Here is a 21,075-nt window from a genome sequence, read left to right as displayed (position 1 = left end):
TAATAACCCAACAGAGCATCAAAGATAAGGGAGTTTTACACAACCTCTAATGACCACAAGTAGGTACTTACGGGCAAAACTGGGGCAGTTTCATAAGCTACCTTCGTAGGTACTAATTGGTGGCCGTATAGTGAGTATAACTTTATTTGCGGGCAGAGCGCGCGCAAGGACAGAGATGACGATTTTTGTCTCTCTCATACTCGAGTTTTCTCGGTTCCATTAGCGGCTGTAACGCCAAAATAAAATAAGCCAATTATGAAGATTCAGATGTCTAGAAATGAAATATTCAGGAATTTTTCTACATCTGTTACAAATAGTAGGCAATATTCCACAATATTGTGGGGATAAGTGAATTTTATCAAATGTGACACCTTAAACGTTGTCTGTTGCATGTCAATATACTATAATGGCTGAGCAGAGCATATGTTTTTATGAAAATTTCCTCATTTTATATTTTTTTACCATGTTTACAGAAATAAACTAATTCATTCGTTGATTTAAAAGTTTTTTTTACGAGTTTACCGAAAATTCGTCCCAATTTTTGTCAAGACATCAGATCATATCAAAATCACAAAAGCCGCATCTTGCTATGTCGGTTATAAACGTTTATTTTACAGTACTTTATTAATCCTTTCATTATGTATGCATTCGTTTGTGAAAATATACAACAATGTAGTATTCGGGTGCGGAAATATTGGGAAAAATCGTTTTCCATAACATAAAAAAACTTCGAAAACTATGGGATACGCCTCACGCTGTAAAATTTTCGAGCCAGTAAACATACAAACATAAGGTCGAAAAGAAGCTCGGAACACTTCACACGTGAAGACTTATTAAAATATGGACTTCATACAGGTAAGATCTTCAATCAAAATCAAGTTTATATCAGTTTATGACCACAGTTAACCAAATAATGCAGAACATAACCTAAAATAGTGTTATTATTTTCAAGATAATCCACTAAATCCTTCCTTTTTCCTTCAAACTATAACATATTTTTGGTCGTAAATCTGGAACAATATTGAAAATTAGCGAGATATGTTTGTGTACCTTAGTTGTACCAGTAGCGCCATCTGCGCTGAGCTTTGCGTAATATGCCCTATTGTTATTATTTCTTGGGCTGACGCAAGCGCGAGCATCAGATAGTAAAATAGACAACTGGTTGCTCTATAATTTATAGTTATTCTATGGCTGCATCCTATATTTTACGGTGAGGCACCATGACGGCCTACTTGTGATCCAACGCGACGCAAATTGATTATTTTGTTGTTTTTTTTTTACATGAATCGTAATTAAAAGATAAACATTGATCAATCGATTGATTTCATGGTTAAGAGTATCTCCTTCATTGATAGGTTCGACATTAATATCGTCATATTATTTGTTTCATACCAGCTGCGCCCCGGGGCTCCCGTGGGAATTTCGGGATAAAAAGTACCCAATGTGTTATTCCAGTTTATATTCTACCTGTATACATAAATTTCATAACAATCCGAGCGAGTAAATTATGCGTGAAAGAGTAACAAACATACATCACAAACTTTCGCATTTATAATATTAGAAGAAAATGTGTGGATGTGTGGTTCCGCCCTAGAATAGGACCACAGATCCTTTGGTGGATCTCGTACGAGTCGACTAAGGGAAACGTAGTCTTGGTTAATTTAAATATTTCTTATTTTTTTTTACATTATATCACGCTCTACTAACAATAAGTGACAACCGGTAGGTACTGATTTTGTTTGTTGGGTGGTTTATGCGATATGGTACGGTAAAGATGCCGGACGGTTTTTGTCTTGTCTCGAATTATCATGCTTGTGCATGGAAACCTTAATTGCGTCTAGATACCAAAAAAAAAATATATAAATTGAGTTACGTAGTGAATATGGGTATTTCTGTTTCAATATAAGAAATTTGGAAAATCTGTGTGCAAATGTTAAAGAGAAACAGTGAAGCCCTGTTTGTGACCTATAAGGTTTTCAAGTATCCTCGAATATTTATACTATTATTACAAAGAGTTAAGCGTTTGTGAGTTTGTATGTTTGAGGTGGGTAATCTCCGCAACTACCGAACCGATTTCAAAAATTCTTTTACCATTAGAAAGGTACATTGTTATTTTATCTTAAAATTCACATGGGAGCGAAGCCCCGGGCAATATCTAGTCATAAAATAAAGTCCCCTACCGCGTCTATCTGTACGCGATAAACTGAAAAATTACTCCACGGATATTTCAGTTTTCATCTTCAGAATCTTCAAATCTTACACGTCATTTTAGTTTACATGACAATGCATTATGACCTGGCAGCATGCACGGCCCGATGCATCCATGATCGGCTCCCGACGAGGAGTTCCTCAACAGATTACTGCCATGACATTTCTGTCACGCGTTGAACGCAACATACGATCTCCCTGACGACAAAAATTGCATGTGGCGAAATAGATGACTGTAAAAAACTTTCTTATCTAATCAAGTCTTCGTTTAATGTCCACACGTTGTTGCGTTTAAATTGATTTTAATTAACGAATTAATAATCTTAACTATGCATCAGCCGTTGTTTTTAAAATGCAACATATGTTAACGTGAATTTTAAGGTCGTTTATCAATATAAACGACCTTAAAATTCAAACTTATATACAATAATATATTATATTCAATACTAGCCTCCCGTCCCGGCTTTGCTCGGGTAAACGCTCAATAAATTATACACTTAAGCGTTCCTCAGGAATCACACTATTTATTAAATAAACCCGTATCAAAATCCGTTGCGTGGTTTTAAATATGTAAGCATATATAATGACAGATAGTTGTTTTATACTAGTGATAGTGTTAGTAGTTGTAATAACATGATTCTGTATGTAAAATGGAGTGCTTTAAAAAAATTGTGTTGACCTGTTATGACAAATATACTGAGTTACTGGCTTCAAACGCAAAACCTCCTAAAGACTACTCGGGTACATCAAAACAAGCAACTTTTATTCTACGACTTTTCGTGATTCGTAGTTTTTTTTATTCATATAAAAAAAAAACAATCCAATTTGCGATTAATCTTAAGTCTATATAATAGCCGAGCAACACGAGACAGTACAGGAGCGTTATGTAGCGGAATCGAACATAGAGTTAACGTTTTATAGAAACGACATTAAAACTAAAAAAAGGTTTTTTATTTTATTTATTACGTTTAGACAAAAGTCGTAGAACAAAAGATGTTAGTGTTATGTACCTTATGCGCCTTTGGAAGGTTATGCGTTAGACACCAGTAACCCTGTATATATTTTGATTGATTGATATATAATTTCCTCACAATGGAAGTACAAAGCAGAGTACATCAATACAAATACATCAATCTACTCAAATTTATTGCAAACTCGCCGCTATTACCGCGCCATAGATGTTCATGCGGGGTAACTTGATGTGCTGTTGACTGTACCTATACCTCGATCATAAATCGACTTTGCCCTTCGAACAATCACCATATCCCGCTGCGATTTGTATTCTTGATGTATAATAGTATAATTTACTATTGTCAACGAATACGAAAATTAAAAACAATAAACACGAGTATGAGTCAAGTGGAGCTGTTAAGAAAAATTATGAAATTGATTTACATAACAAACATTATTGAAAAAATTGTATATTTTGTATTATTGTGATATTTATTCACACGTTACGCATCGATGGGAAGTGGGTTTTACGTTTCAGTTCGTTAGATTTATTTGAATATTGTTGTGTTTTCAGTTGTGTGATTTTAAATTTATGTTTTTCAATAATGTGACCTGTGGCTTCACTTGGGTAAAATTATAATCCTGTCTTAACTAATATTATAAATGCGAAAGTAAGCTTGTTTGTTTGTTAACTGAAGAGGTAACAAACAAACAAGCTTATATACTCAACCATTATTCTTGAAATTTTGCATAAAACTATGGTTATGCAAAAAAGTACGGAGAAGGACATAGGGTACCTATCTTTTATCCCGGAAAAATAGTTGCTGCCGTGGAAAATCACGCTGGAAAAGTCGCGGGCAAACTAGTAAATTATACACTTAAACCTTCATCAGGAATTACATTAAGTATCTATTAAAAAATCCATCAAAATCCGTTGCGTAAATTTTAATATATCTAAGCTTAGAGGCAAAAGCGACTATATTTTATTATAGGTACTTACTAAAGTTAAATTCAATAAGGTTGGCCATAAAATCCCTTGACACCTGCGTACTATGTTTTCCCAATTTCAACAACGACAGTTTCGGAATATATGAAATGTATCGCAAAATTGTGTAAACTCGGTAACTTGGTATAGGGTTAGGGGTCATACAAGTTCACAGTAGAAATCGTCAACATTTATTTAAAAGTACACGATATTAATTCTATCTTCCTAATTGTGTTGGTTTGTTACTCTTTACGTTTTAACCGCTGTAGTCTTGGCTTTCCCACATTAGAGGGACCGGGTTGTGGTTCCATTTTAAACAAAAAAAAACTAACAAAGAAAACAAATTTAAAATAAATATATTGTGCGACTGTCAAACAAAATGGCATATAACCATACTTTACCTACTTATGTAGTGATGTATGCAATGATCAAGCTGAAAAATTTTTGAAACAGATTTCAACCCATCGCTCGTAGTTATAGGGTTAAAAATACCACAAAGATCATAAACTCTATCACTAACATAATTTCAAGATTGTTTACTAACAATATGTATGCAAATCTGAAAAAAAAACTTTTTTTTATAAGTAAACATTTTTTTTTCCTTTTTTACATTTGCAAAATGATTTTCCGATTGATTGAATTTTTTTATCTCAAATTGAAATAAAGATCCCATTCCAATATGTCTAAGTGTTTGGATATCATGCGAGATTGTAAACTTATGTATCAGTGTATCACCGTTATGATCTTATAAAGATTTAATAAACAAATAAAATAATAAACTTGGAAATGCATTGCATGGGGATTATTTGGGATTGAGTAGGAAATTTATGTTCGTTCGTATATTAAAATAAGCAATTTTAAATTGTATTTATCTTTATTTATTTTTCATTTTATATACACAACATTCACTGTGAATATAAAACTTACACGTAGGAAAATAAGTAAATAAATATTATATATTTTTAAATTAGACCAGTATTTTTTATCTTCCACATATTAATTGAAACAAACTCTTTTGTTTTATTCAAATAAAGACATCGTTTAGCTATATATTGATAATTATTTCGAACCGTCCACGCAAACTTGCGGACAGAGACGAAATAAAATGAAATGTGATGTTTGAAAATGAATTGATATTTTTATTTATTTAACTATTAATTACAAAATATATTGCGGATTTAAAGCCTGCCGCCGTTCTAGAGGCGAAAGGGCAGTTTTTCATTGTTTTTGTTTTGCCTCTATTGATAAATATTTCACTTTGTCCATAAAGTACTTTTTTAACAATCTGTCTGACAAGTCACTGGATTTATCCAGTGACTTGTCTGTGGGGTCACGCCTAGATGAGAGTGCACGTGCCTCTTAAAAATTACTAATAAGTCTAATATACATTTACATATAATATATTATATACATTTTGCAAAGCGCACATCTCTGTGTAGGCTCAGATGTAGACGTTGCTCTTGATTATTAAACAAGGCTTTTGCCAACACCGGCTGTTTATCAAATAAATTTATTTTCACCCATCAATCACTTAAATTATACAATAACAACAAACTTATTTCACAACAATGCCAACCCTGAGACGTTAAAAAAAAATTAACGCATCTCGCCAGTCACTCCCCGCCCGCGATTTTGAATAAAATAGCGCGCGAATCGCCATTTTGACTCAGTTGCTTCGCGCAGACGGTGCTGCCAACACAAAAAAGGGCGGGCATTTTCTTTTTTTTAATTCTCCGCACTCGTAAGGTGTCGTGAAGATGAAATACTTGGTAGTATTCGCTGTTGTTGCGTTGGCTTTTGCTGCTGAAGAGGCCAAAGAAGAGGAAAGGCCGAAAACCTTCAGGAGGTTAATCCCAGCTGATGTTTTGAGAGGTCAGTTAAAAAAAGCAAAGTTAAAATTACCTAAATTTGGAGGAAATGTATGAAAGAAGTGTTGCGGACATTATCTGGGATTTTTTGCCTAAGTGACTAATATTGGAAAAATGTATATTAATTTTTATAAACGGCCAGTATGTATTAAAAAAATTAAAACGACCATAGTGTTCCACTTGTAATAACATTTTTGTATTTGACACACAAATTTCGCTTAGATCTGGAATCTAGAAAATTATTTATTTTTGCAATAAAAAAGTGTGAATATTTCTAAAACTTCATTAATTTAAAATTATCATTATATATATTATGTGTGTGTGTGATATGAATTTTTCACTCAAATTTCCAAATTATAATTTAGATCTAATGAATAAATTATCGATTTTATACAGTTTGATGCAAATTGGAATAGAATAAACTCAAGGTGTGAATATTTAGAGCACGTTAGATATTCTAGAATCTTCCATTCGCTTGCATAACGACAAGTTATTTAAATGTGCATTCTGAAAGTGTTTCTGTTAGTTTTTTCATGCATTGCGTGTGTTGCCAACGTAATAGACCGCAAAAACGACTTCGTTCTGCGTTGACATCGTGAAATATTGTTTTTCTACATTACAATTATGACGTATGTATTTGACATTTTAATTTCCTGGGTTTAACCTTAATGAAATAATAACTTCAATACTTAATAAATAGTTATTGTTTAATTAGGTGCCTAATTAATTAAGGTAAAATGATAAAATTTGCGCAATCAACGATGCGAATGATTCACATTTAAATTTAATCGATATATTGCATTTAATGTCGTTTTGGATTTATCAAAAATATATAAATGGATATTTTTAACAATTGTTACCATTAATAATTTTCTGATATATGTATACCCTCTTACGGTACTACGTTAAAAGTTTTGAAAAGATAATAAAAAATTTGTGCTAAAATTGTAATTAACTATGAAATAAGTTTTTAAGGCAGAAACCCAGGCAAAACATTTAGTTAGACGTTAATGGGTAGGCGTACTTTGTCACTAACATAGGCCACCTCAACCTACTTACCAAACAGAATTGTATATTAATCGGACTAGTCACCCGACTGGTTACTTAGTCACGATTCAGGTCTAACTATTGTCTAAGTTTTAACTTAATTTCTAAAGGCTAAGTTATTCGATAATTGAGAATCATAGAAATAGAAAATGCCCAGTATAAATCGGATTATTATATGAAGAATTCATGGTTTTATTATGTAACATTTGAAGCAGCGGTGGTGTAATGGTTAAGTCGCCCGCCTGTGGATCGAAAGGTCCCAAGTTCGAATCCTAGATATGCCACATGAATTTATACCAATGGACCACCACTGGCTACTGGTGAAGGAAAAATATCGTGAGGAAACTTGCACTCTGTTCGATTATTAACTTGTGTGTGCAATGTAGTAGGCAAACCACTCCATTAATAATGCCAAGAAAGTCGTTGTGTGTGTTTCATTCCGCGTAATGACCACGACCCTCAGCCATGAGGAATACGACTGTGAAGAAGAGGCAATATTTGGATATACAGGTACAGTATCACGTCTTTATCTCTTACGGAGTAGACAGAGCCAGGAGTAGTGTAAGTCAGAGGCCACGTTTAGCTGTATGGCGGGGCTTATCGGTGGAGTCGATATTATTAAGATACTAACGCCCCATCCCGTCTTCGGTCGGGTAAAAACACAACTAAATTATTGGTGAAAACCGCATGAAAATCCGTGTAGATAGTTTTTGAGTTTATCGCGAACAGACAGACGGACGGATTTGGATACATGCGCTTTTTTGCAGCAGGCAGAGCTGTGGGCCACAGCTTATTATTATATAGTATAGTAGAAAACTACTCGTAGTGTCAAAACTGGGGGCTTACCATCATCTCTTAACGCGATCCACTTTACGACCTAAACTGAACTGCATCGAAAATTCGTACCATTGACTTAATTTATAGTATGAATGCTATTCATTTTAAGTTAAAAAACTTATGGTAGGCCTGCTGAATACTGCTGGCCTACCATCAACTTTTACAGGACGATTCCCCAATGCAACTCAGGTCAATTTAGGAACCTAAAATGAATCGCCCCCTTGAGCATACTTTACCGGAAAGGCAATAAAATGACGCGCGAACATCTAAAATCTAGACTTCGAGAAAGTATCAACAAGATGTAGTGAAAGTAAGGTGATTTCTTGGTCTATTACATCCGATATTTATCATTTGTTTGGTTAAGAAAGCCACAGTTTATTAGAGGAAAAACATACAAATTCTATCTTACTAATATACCTATTACAAATGCGAAAGTTTGTGAAGATTTGTTACTTTTTCGCGCAAAATCTACTGGATTGTTATGAGATTTAGTACACGTGTAGAATACCTGGAGTAACACACATTATACTTTTTATCCCGAAATTCCCACGGGAGCGAAGGCGCAGCTAGATTGGTATTGTATATCATTTGAAGAAAATAGAACAAAGATCTGACAAGTCAAATCTTAATTTAGTTGTTTTTTTTTATTGCACACCCAATAAGAGAACACAACTTGCTGCATACAAAAAGAGAGAGTATAGGAATACGTAAGTACATATGATATACATTTTATTTAAAATTGATTCCAAGGTCATCTTAAAATGTCATATTATATTTTTTTCTAAATTTTATTTCTTTGTTTTTAAATAGTATTTAGGAAATTTATTGAAGACATCGACAGACATTAAGTATACATTTTCATCCTTGATAGCTGGTAAAAAAAATATCAGTAACATTCTGATAACCGAACATCGCATTTATAATTTGAAATCATTTGCAGCGTTTGTGTATTGACGAGCAAAAAACTTAATTACGTATATTAAATTTAAATGCCATAGATTATGTAGACTTCACCGTTATTTACGGTCAGTTCTTTTTTTGAATATTCGCAAAAGTGGAAATTTCGGAACAAAAACCATATATTTCGTCGGTTCAAATTACAATAAGAAAAAAATACTGTCGCGATATTTACAAATAGTCGATGGTATTCCTCAAGTTTTCTCAAGTCTCAGCGGTATTCATACCAAAACGCTAGTAGTTTGTATGTTGGAGATCAATTTTTACAACTAACCTGTTGTCGTTTCCCACTGTTGGGCTAAGGCTTCCCCTTGTTCCCAGAAGGGCTCGACTCAGCAGTCCCATGGCTGCCAGAAGAGCGTTAATTATCAATTACGAAAATGACCAAATTATAATTGTCATAACTTGGGTTAAATCTTTTGGTAATTTTCTTATAATGATTATTATTTTTAGTTTAATTTACAAATGACTGTGACATCGGTAACCATCTGCCACTACATATCGATAGATATTTATGAGGAAACCAATATGAATAAATACTTACGTTTTTCGCATGAAAAATTGAATGAATATATTTCGATTTATTTTTCAGTAGCATCCAAGTCATAACTAAAACTGTACGCAAATGACTTTTTGGGCTTCATCGGTTGGTCTTAATTAATTCTAAAGTTTACCTCCATCTGTCTTGTAGTTACACTCGAGTTTGAGAATGGTAGTATATTTTTTTTGTAAAGTAAGACATAAAAACTTAATCAAGTCACTAAATATCGGTAGATTTATACCGTTACATCAAAAACTGCAATCAGTTACATTCAGGTATTTGTTGATGCACAAAAAATACAACCCAGTTTTCGACCACACTGGTTTAATATACTTTAAAAGGCTGTAACTTCTTTGAAATTTTTAAGTAATGCATATGAATTACCTATGTAAACTTAAATGTATTTATTTATTGAATAAAATAATATTTTTGTGGCTCTATCAATTTATCTTAATCTTAAATTAATCATGTCGTCGAAAAAACTCGTTAATAACTATGAAATTGAACAGCGTCTTTTATTTTGTATGCACTTTTTGTCCATAGTATGAAAATATTATCTAATATTTTCATAGTATACCTATACTAATTACTATTATTTATTTATCTGAGCACAGAAACAGACAAAGTCATAACACTGTGGACTTTCATTATGTGCATATAATTTTAATTTTCCAGTTTTCACCAATAGATTGAATAATTATTTTCCAATCACCTCACCGTATACGTACTCGTAAGTCGCAGAAAAATCGAGTCAAAGACATTCAATTTATCTTACTTTATTGTAAATTTAGAATACAATTTAAATTTGAAAATGGCTCCATTGATTTTTCTGTATCTTGTATTCCGTAATAAATTATATCCTCAAATCATTTCAAGCTTTAAAGAATTCGAATTTCGAGCAAGTCAATCTCGTGGCGGATATTTGAAGCGGGTCATTTTGTGTTTTTCCTTTTTCAACTTACTAACCAGTATTCTCAATTCAAATGCCGAAGGATATTCGAATTTCGATCTTGTCAGTTTCTAAAAGGGTGTGTTCGGATATTTGCAACGGGGCGTTTGGATTACGTGAGCCGTGACGAAACCTCGGAAATGTCGCAAGCCGGTATATTGGCTAATCCTTATTGTCGATTTAATGATGGCACTGTGTGTATTCGAACGTTTTTGTTTCTTTATTGTGTTTTGCAATTACTGCTATTGTTGATTTATTGTTTACCTTTCTTATATTGCATCCAGTGGCATCGCTTCTTATATTTTAAATTAATATCTGCTCGGTACATGACCTACGTGATTGATGTTTTATTATTCAAAATAAACCTCTGTCCTCAATGACGTTTAAATTGAAGACCTTTTAATTTGAGTAGTTTACGATGGGAATTATTACTGTTTTACAATAATGTACTATTTATTTTATTACCTAGGTATTCTACCTAACTATAAATGTTTTAAGTAATGTAGGTATTAATTACACAAATTTATCATCTTGAATTGATCATTAAATTAACCAAATAATTCATTAGATTTAACTGCAAAGTGAATCTAATCCTAAAGTTATTAGATTTATTACTAAACTGAATCAAACTATGTCATACATATGATATACACCTAAAGCAAAAATAGCTATCTCAAAAATCTAATGGGAACATGTCATATATTTATCGCTTTTTTTGCTTGGGTCGCATCAGATCGAGCTAGTACTACTGCTTTTAAATTTTCTGATAAATTATATGACATATAATGAATATAATGTAGGTAGACAAGAAGAAAGCCATAGACTTGAATTAGTAGTAATAAAAAGAGAAGGAAGAATACCATTGGCACGGTACGCATTATCACTGACGACATCAAGCCGTTCTGACTTCTTTGTCCATCGTTTAAAAAATAAAATGGCCGATAATTTCGAAGCTGCAGTTTCTCCCGCCATTTTGGGCAAACCAGTTGTGCACATTTTGAGGCTGAGGTCGATATCTTCACGTCAGGGTGTTTCTGTTTTGTAATTTTGTAAAATTATGTGTGGTCTGATTGCGAAAGAGTTTTAGCAGGAAAATGTGCAGACAAAAAATGTTCTTAACCCTTTTTTTATTTTTTATTTAATCTCTTTATTTTAGGGACTTGTCAGTTTTAACGAATACTTAGGTATAATGCCTTTGGAAGTAATATAAAATATGTGTATTAAGTTTAGAGCTAACATATGTGAGAGAACTTGGCAACTTTCGCGATCAAAGACGTGTTATTAAATTTAGAAAACATGATGTCAAATTACCTAATGAATGAAGTATATGTAATGTCTTGAATATAACATAGATTTAATGAATTAAAATAAAAGGATCTTCATCGCAGCCCTCCATGACCCACTGCTGGGCATAGTCCCATCTGTCTACGCCAACCATATCTGTCTTGGTATATAAACCCTCAATCATTTAAGCTTGCGGTTAGCGCTAGAATAGAAAAAATACTTAGTTACGCTACTCGTAACACGACGTACACAGCTACAATTTGTTAAAGTAATCTAGAATATATAAATAAAATTTCCTGCTGGCCTTAAGATGTAAAAGGTAGCAATCAAAAACTGACTCATAGTGAACGGAGTATATCAGTCGGTGTATTCGAATAACCTTGGTCGAGGGTTCTAGAAACACGTGGTCAAATCGAAAGTGTCTCATGGAAAGATGTCACCATTTGAAATTTAAATTCGTTATATTACCAGCCAGTTGTATGATGGAAAATTTGGAGGTTGTTTTTTTAAATTGCCGGCCAGTGTCATTTATTTTGTTCTTTTTTTAAATCATCTATCATCAATTACCACAGAACTAAATAGAAATCTGTTACATTTAAACTAACTCACTACATAACTAAAATAAATTATTAGTGGACGCACATATAATAAATGCGAGCGAAGCCGCAGGTAAAAGTTAGTAATTTTATAATTTGATTAAGCAGGAATTTACCAGGAAGTATTTTATTTTGTCCTTTGTAAGTCTAGATTTACAGGAGTTTTGCACAATACGGATATTATATCTCGCAAAAGGAAGCCATAATCTGTTGCGAAAGTTTGTAGGTGCAATGTATGCAATCAACACTTCATTATATCTTTACATACTTATTATAAAACAAAGTCCTATGCCACGTCTGTCTGTCTGTTCGCGATTTTCATGCGTTTTTCACCAATAGATTACAGGAATATTCTTTGGGTCCTTCCGTATAGTCGTATTCTTCATAGCCAAAGGTCGCAGTTATTAACTGGTATCGCGGTTAGTAGTGAAATGTCAAATGTAAATATTCCCATCACTAGCTGCCCATTATGTTAATTTATTATATTTATTAATAGTTCATTACGTAATTTAGATCATATATGTAATATGTAATTTCCAATAAAATATTAAAACGCATGATCCAGTTTCAAATGATCATTTTAAGGTGCAAACATACCAAGGTCAGATAACCTGGTTTGCAAATTTGACATTTCGAAATGTCACAGTGGACTTTTTATTTTTTTGTGACATTGTCGCCTGGACAACAAAAGTGATGAATACAAACATCAAGAAACCTATATCTGGACGGATTGTTATGAAATTTCGTACACGAGTAGAATATATAACATGGAATAACATTTATCCCGAAATCCTCACGGGAGCGCAGCCGCGAGGCGCAGTTAGTAGTAATATATACTCTTTAATAGACGACGTATGAGTGTAACCAAATTAGATTAAAAAATATTGATTTACTATTCGCCTAAGTTCACACTAAGAGGCAGAATGACGATGGACTAAAGATGTCAGCGCTCTGTCTCGTTTCTTCTCTATGGACATTTCTTCTTGTGTGAGCAAAACGGAAGATATGGGTCTATAGCTTTCTCTATTTACGGATCACTAATTTTATTGTGGTGTTTTGATCAAAATATTTATACAAAATGATAATAAAAATCGTATTAGTTTATTTCTATAGATATTTTTCCTTAGTTCCAAGACCAGTAAGGAAGCGTTCTTTCCATGAATATCGTAAGAGGCGACTAAAGGATATAAAGTCCTGATATTCCTAGTTTAGAGACACCTACACTACACACAAACTTATAAAATTTAAAACGCTTCTTCATTAATGGATTCGAGACCTGTTTTTTTTTCATCTCATTATTATTTAACCTTATAAGTGGCATGCATACTTATACAAAAAATATTACAAGTAATATTTACATATGCAAGTAATTATTATTAAAAAAAATATTACAATTGCCATTGTGATTTTGTAATTCAATTTACACCTATGTGTCATAATCACAATTGTAACAATTATTATGTCTACCAACGTAGACAGACTATGGTCGCACGCGCACAATAACTTTCGATTTTCAATGGAGCGTGGCCGATTGATGTATCAATGTATCGCTTCCTAGATACGCCTTAATTTGTTGACGGTTTTAACCCCCATCGCGAAAATGGTGTGTGAATTTCTGTCTAGGTAGTTAGTTAAATGATACCATCGATTATATAACATAAACCATAATTATTAATCGTATTGTTTGAGTAAATGTTATCTAGCTGCCATAATGTTTGCTTTGTATGGAGCTGTGCCCTTTGTGACTAGCAATTAAATATATCTGAATCTGTGGTAGCTTAAATAAATAAATATATTAGGACAAATCACACAGATTAAGCTAACCGCAAAGTAAGTTCGAGACTTGTGTTATGAGATACAAACTCAACGATATTATATTTTATAACAAATGCATATATTTAAACATCCAACCGGGCCAATCAGAAAAAGATCATTTTCCAACATGACCCGACCGGGGTCGAACCCGGGACCTCTCGGTTCAGAGGCAAGCACTTTACCACTGCGCCACCGAGGTCGTCGAGCTTTAAATCTATTTGACCGATTTTGATCCATTTTTGCTTGTTACTTTTATAAAAGTGATTCTAAACTCCGCTTTATGACAGGTTTTTATGGAATTACGTATTTATTTCGTTTAAATCAAGAGAATTAATGAACTGTTAAATTATTTGAATTTAAAAACAGAAAGCTTCCGCGTCCAATTCGAAATTCAATTTTAAATGTCATAGACTGATTTTTTAAATTACAGGCAAGAGAAAAGATTTAATAATATATAAAAAAAATATATATATTACTTCGTGACTGTTACACGGAAAGCAATTTAGACTGCATCGAGTGAAAGTCTAGATTGGTAGTAATGTAGGCCGCAGATGAAGGTATCGTTTATCCGAAGACGGCTCGGATTTCGTAACGGTTGAGCAAGGTGAGGTAATGTGTTAATTTTGAGGCAAAGGACATGGGGTTCTTACTCCTCGCGTCATTGGGACTTGAGTATTTTTTTTTTTTACAAATAAGAAAAATGCAAAGTGAAATGTTTTCGTGAAAGGATATTTTTTAAATAAGTAGATGAATTTTTTTTTAATGAAGCTATGGAGTCCCAAGTGTTGGCAAAAGAAATTTGTTAAAAACTACAATGAACGACGCTGGGTTTGAAATTGAACAATATTTTAAAGTTCAGTTTGTTTTATGAATAACCAGCGTTCCGTCCCGGCTTCGCTCGGGTAAAAGCATCATCAGTCTCACTTTATCAGACCAAGAAGTAAACGCATGTGTGAAATATAAAAAAAATTGCAATACCATGCCCTGTAGCCATGTGGGTCATCACTGCCTGAATGGAGTGCGTATGCGCTAGAGGACACCGCTTACTTCCCGTGCCGTTGCTTGACTTCCTTTTCCTAACTCATGTTTTTAATTTAATTAGTTAATAATTTTTCATCATCCCTCATCCCATCATCCCTGACACGTCACGTTTAGATATTCGATACTAGCTGCGCCCCGCGGCTTCGAACCCGTGGGGATTTCGGGATAAAAGTACCTACCCCATGTGGTATTCCAGGTTATATTCTACACGTGTACAAAATTTTATAGCAATCCGTCCAGTAGATTTTGCGTGAAAGAGGAACAAACATACAGACATACATCCTAACAAACTTTCGCATTTATTATATGAGTAGGATTTATTTCCCTATATATAGTTTGTATAAGTGAATATTCTGATGCAGGCTCTTTAATCAGCACTCGGATCACAATCTTAGACTGTTTTGATTTACTTTTTGACTGTACATTATGTACTTTTATATATTATTAGAAAAAAAACATTGTAAGAAACAATAATGGTAAGCCGATCTGGCATGATAGGGACCAACACTGTTCAAATGAGTTTCTTTCGGCATTTCTTTTCAGTAGTGGTCGTTCCGAAATGCCAGTAGTTTGTAGCTTGTTTGAAATAACTATTTAATATAAAAATTGACGAGAAAAAGTGCCTGTGAAGGTCTAATATCTGAATAAATGATTTGAATTTGATCTTTCAAAAATGTATTAGAGAAGTAATTTCTTGTCAAATTTATTGAACAATAGCGACGCCCTCACCGGGCAAGATAAATTTCTTCTTCTGTTGCAATATAATTAGAGATATGCAGACGAGCTTTAATTACCGTTTACACGTTACTGACCTTTGAAATATCCTTGCTAAATCGTCAAAAGCCGACTAACTGTAGACTGCAATTGTCTATGGGACATTTAGTTCATGGCTACAAGACAAAGCAGTTAAGTTTAGGAGAATAGTAGACACAGACTCATTGTTTGGGTGTAGTAGCGTTTCGTAATACATCAGTTACTAGCTTTTGCCTGCGACTTCGCCCGCGTGAGTTTCTCTGTGAGTTATTTTTCGGGATGAAAGGTGCCCTATGTCCTTTATCCATACTTCAATCGACATGTATGCAAAATTTCAAGAAGATTGGTTCATTAGATAGTGCGTGAAGAGGTAACAAACAAACTTACTTTCGCATAATATATAAAAGATGGCTTATTCCACAAAGAGAGCCACGGGTAACAGTTGTATTAAATGAACAATGTTAAAACTTTTCCTCTCGCTATCGTAAAGATCTTAGAAAGTGACTTTCTGTCATTTACAGACAATATTTGTTCAGTTTCTTAGTATAATGAATATCCATAGTATGTTTGATGTATGACTACGCTTGTTACCTGTTGATGTATGTATGTATGTATGTTTAATTGTCTACACACTTCCAGCTTTCGCCTTCGACTATGTTCATTTAAATGTCTATATTATGCTAGTTAGTGACTTTGATCAAGTCATACCGAAATGCCAGTAGTTTGTAGCTTGTGAGAAATAACTATTAAATATAAAAATTGACGAGAAAAAGTGCCTGTGAAGGTCTAATTTCTGAATAAATGATTTGAATTTGAATTTGAATTTGAAGTTCTTCTTTATTATTGGGTCTCTATTCATTGAGCGTTGTCTATCCTAATTTTTCTTTTCCACTTCGCACGGTTTGTGGCATCGCTAGTTGTCAGAATATTGGCACGCACATATTTTTTTTTATCGAGTTTATTATTTATGTCTGTTTTTTTTAAGTCGCCTTAAGGGTTCCGATGTGATTTAACTTATAGGGGTGTTATAACTTTAACGTGTCTGTCTGTGTGACATCTGCAATGGCTGAACCGATTTTCGTTTAGTTTTTTTTTTTTGTCATAGATTATTTTATGCCGAGTGTTCTTAGCCATGTTTCATGAAAATCGGTCCGTTCAGCCGTTCAAAAGGTGTAGCGAAATGAACGTGTCGGGGTTTTTTTAATTTGTCTAACAAATGAACTTGTTATTACCGCCATGTTATTAGAGACTGCACTGAATAATATGATCAACCATTGAAATTAATAATAAATCGAAAGCCATTTTTTCTCGCCTCGGTTTTTAAACATTTTCATATTTACATTGAGTATTATTATAATGTGTTATTAATAACTGTCTACATTACGTAATTGACTATGAAACGAGCACAAATTACAATTAAATTAATTTAATTATGTTACTACAATGAGCCTTCATTCTAATTATAATTAACCGTCGAGGTTAATTAGTGTTGTACTAACATCTTTGTTTTGTAACTTTGAACCACATTTGTTGTGCTAATTGTCTTTTACAATAACTTTTTCGGCACTAAATTTAATATTGATATTAAGTTAATCGTTTATTTATTTTAGAATTTTGCCAAATTAGACCTTCACAGGCACTTTTTCACGTCATTTTTTATATTAAATAGTAATAATTTCTCACAAGCTACAAATTACCAATAATATTGTATAAAAATTTGAATAAATTGTATTGTATATCCTAATCAAGATTTAATTTCAACGCATTACATATTGCGTGAAAATTGCGAAATTATTCTTAATTCAATTTATAAAAAAAGACTTTTGTATTTAGAATTTTAATTCCAGCCAGTTCTTGAATTTATTTTTTCTTTTCCCCTCTCGACGAAAACCAGTGTTATAGTGATGTGACATATACTGACTTTAATTTCCTCAGGACTCGTTTGAAAGGCTACTTTTGGATTATTTTCTTAGTCAACTACTTCCGCTTGTCGTATAGAGTTTAAATGCCCACGTCATTTCAGTATCCATGACAATATAGTATTATTATAAGAATGATCTAATGATGCATCCAAGATCGGCTCCCAACTAGGGAATTCCTCAATTGTCTTCTTCATCATAGCGTGTCGAGTCGGTGAATCATATAGTGGAGACCAACAAAACGTAACCGATACAGCATTTTCTGTTGGGCTTTTCACATTATTTAATTTAAGTATTTGTTTTACAGACTTCCCCGGCATGTGCTTCGCGTCCACGCGGTGCGCGACGGTGGAGCCTGGCAACACCTGGGACCTGGCCCCGTTCTGTGGGCGCAGCACCTGCGTCGTCAGCGAAGACCAGCCGCCGAGGCTGCTGGAGCTGGTCGAAGACTGCGGGCCCCTGCCGCTGGCCAACCCTAAGTGCAAACTTGACACAGGTAATTATTTTCCCCATTTTTTAAAGGCATCAGTGCTTGATGTCGTCAAGGATGATATGCGTAACAATAGTCTGACAACAAGGTATGCCGATGACCGTGCGAAGTGGAGACGATAAAGTTGGAAAGGCACTGGGCTTCGGTGCTTGACGGCTGGAGTAGAAACATGTTTAAAGCTCAGATGAGAGAGAGAGAGAGGTATCCAGGTCTCAATACAGTGTCAGTCTCCGTACTTAATAATTCCTGCGGAACAAACCTTAAACTTCGCTTGCTCAGCGACACAAATGAGACCAGATATCGTTTGCGTTATGATGTACTGATAGACCTGGCACCATGACTCTTTCTCTCATCTGAGCCTTTTCCAGGTTTCTTCCGCAGCCATTGACCATCGTACCCCAGATACCGCTTTCTTACGGTCGTCTCCATCCCTAGTTGTCAGACCATTGTCACGCATATCATCCTTGACGACATCAAACCAGCACTTCTTGGGTTTGCCTTCTGCCAGCGCCGGGCGGGAGCGGCATAGCCAGACATTTGTTTTGAGTTAAACAGGCTAGTTTTTACGAGCGGAGTCGCGGGCTACCGATGTTCATGTCCATATTATGACAGTGTTGCATCGACGTGCGGTACGCGTGATATGTAGAGCATAACCTTTTACGCACAAATTGATTTTTAATCACCAGCCAGACTACTGTTTTTTTACTTTTAACCTAGATTGCCAGTTTTTACTTTCTTTATCATGGTTTTATGAATCCAAAAATCTATACTTGTTATAAACTACTTAGATGCATTCCGGGGCTTCGTTCGGGAGTTTCGGGATAAAAAGTACCTACCCTATATTTTATTCCAGGTTATATTCTACCCGTGTACCAAATACGTCGTCTATACGTAAATTATGCATGAAAGAGTAACAAACATATACTTATATCCTCAAAAATTGTCACATTTATTATATTAGTTTTTTTTTTGATTTTCCGAGTTCCGAGTTTTCCGGAAGATAAAGTCTACTTATATTAGTAGGGTGTGATAGGGTGTTTGTTTGTCCTTCTTTCACATCTAAACGGAATATTGGGTTGAGGTGATTTTTGATGTGGGGAGCTATAGTAGCTATAGTGTTACATTTAGCCGCGCGTGAAACCACGGGCAAAATCTAAAGTTGTAATAAAAATAATTGAACAACAATAGGATTGCAATCTTATCGGGCCGTGCGGGATCTGAAGGGCTTCCTCAATAACCTTTTACTTTCTTTATAAACTGCCCTTTGGCTTTTTTGAACTGCTATTTTCCGTAGGTACTTATTAATTTGAATGTAATATTTGTATATTATTCCACAAAGTGTAAAATACAAATAGGAAACGAAAATGTTACCATTTAGCCTGTGCATAGCACGCAATTCATTGTAATTTTTTTTAAACAATTTCTTTTGAATTTTGACAATTTTAAAATTAACCAATTATTTTCCTATTTACAGACAAAACCAACAAGACCGCGCCTTTCCCTGGCTGCTGTCCGATCTTCACATGCGAAGATGGTGCCAAGTTAGAGTACCCCGAGCTCCCTACTCCTCCCCCAGAAGAGGAAAAGAAAGAGGAAGAAAAGAAGGCAAAGGAATAAATACAACACTAAGAAAAAAAAAAGATTTCCGCAGTCACTGGCGATTAAAAAATAAAATTAGAAAAAAGAACGCGCAAATGTCAAATTGAACAAAAAAGGCGCGCTCTTTTTTTGAACTGCGGCATGTTTGGTCTCAAAACGTAGCGAAATAGTGTTTTTTTTTTTAATATGAAATCATTACAGAACTTTCTACACTCAAATACAATACAATGAATGAATTTCATCCGAAACTTCCTTTTTCCTGTTCTTTCATACATAATCTGTAACAAAACGCATTGTTGCAATGAATGGTGTGCGATCCATGGACAAAATTGGAACGCATAGACAATTTTGTGATTGTTTTTTTAGAAGTTCATCGGTTTTTTATTTGAATACCTGCTATTACTATAATGTTTGTGATATTGATACAATAAATAATTAAATAATATAAAAGATATTCAATAAAAAATACAAAATTTCTACGTTATGCGTTTCATTTCCTATCCTACATAATATATAATATATAAAATATAATTGTGTACCTTGGCAGCTGATAGACAACAATAGCATTGCCAAAGAGTAAACGTCAGACAGGAAGAATATTTATTTTTACGCTCTCCAGGGATTCGTAGCGTCACAACCCCGAATGAAACAATAATATAAATATAGATCTCACAATAAATAAAAAATACAGTATTAACTCAATAATTTATTCGGGATTAATGATCAATAATACACGTTACAGTATGATTGTCAACACTTTATATTAAGTATAATATAAAGATACCTCTAGACCCTATAATATAACTAAATAAATATATATATATATATATATATATTATAAAAAAATCGTTAAAATCATCCCAGTGTCTTGCAAGAAATTAAAAAATAAAATAATATTAGGAAATAAATCTATACCAGGCGTACTGAATGTCTCACAAGTGTCAGTGATGTCTGTGTGACACTAAAGCCAGTGAGAGGTACGTAAAGGTAAACTTTTCAAAAACATTTGAAAAACAAGTCTAATTTATTTTAAAATATCCTTCAAGTTTATATAATATTGAAATAACATTTTACAAATAAGAATGCTATGTAAAATATAACTTGCACATGAGGAACATTCGAAATGAGAGCGACAGAGAAAGATGTATATTCGTTTCATACTATTTGACGTATTGTCATTATAATCAAATTATGTTTTAAAATGTAGTGTAAAATAAAAAAAAAACAATTTTAGG

The 21,075-nt window shown here is 33.7% G+C and overlaps 1 protein-coding gene across 1 annotated transcript; it reads left to right on the top strand.

Annotated features, from left to right (window-relative positions):
- Positions 1 to 5,806: 5,806 nt before the first annotated feature.
- On the top strand, positions 5,807 to 20,092 carry LOC128681776 (uncharacterized protein). Its single transcript, XM_053765945.2, has 3 exons — positions 5,807 to 6,016; positions 18,059 to 18,247; positions 19,716 to 20,092. The coding sequence occupies exons 1-3, from the start codon at positions 5,902 to 5,904 to the stop codon at positions 19,856 to 19,858; spliced, it is 447 nt and encodes a 148-aa protein (XP_053621920.1). The 5' UTR covers positions 5,807 to 5,901; the 3' UTR covers positions 19,859 to 20,092.
- The last annotated feature ends 983 nt before the right edge of the window (positions 20,093 to 21,075 follow it).

The sequence above is a fragment of the Plodia interpunctella genome, chromosome 28 (genome assembly GCF_027563975.2).
Source record: "Plodia interpunctella isolate USDA-ARS_2022_Savannah chromosome 28, ilPloInte3.2, whole genome shotgun sequence".
NCBI lineage: Eukaryota > Metazoa > Arthropoda > Insecta > Lepidoptera > Pyralidae > Plodia > Plodia interpunctella.
The sequence above is the reverse complement of the archived record's forward strand: the minus strand, read 5'-3'. Positions and strand labels throughout refer to the sequence as shown.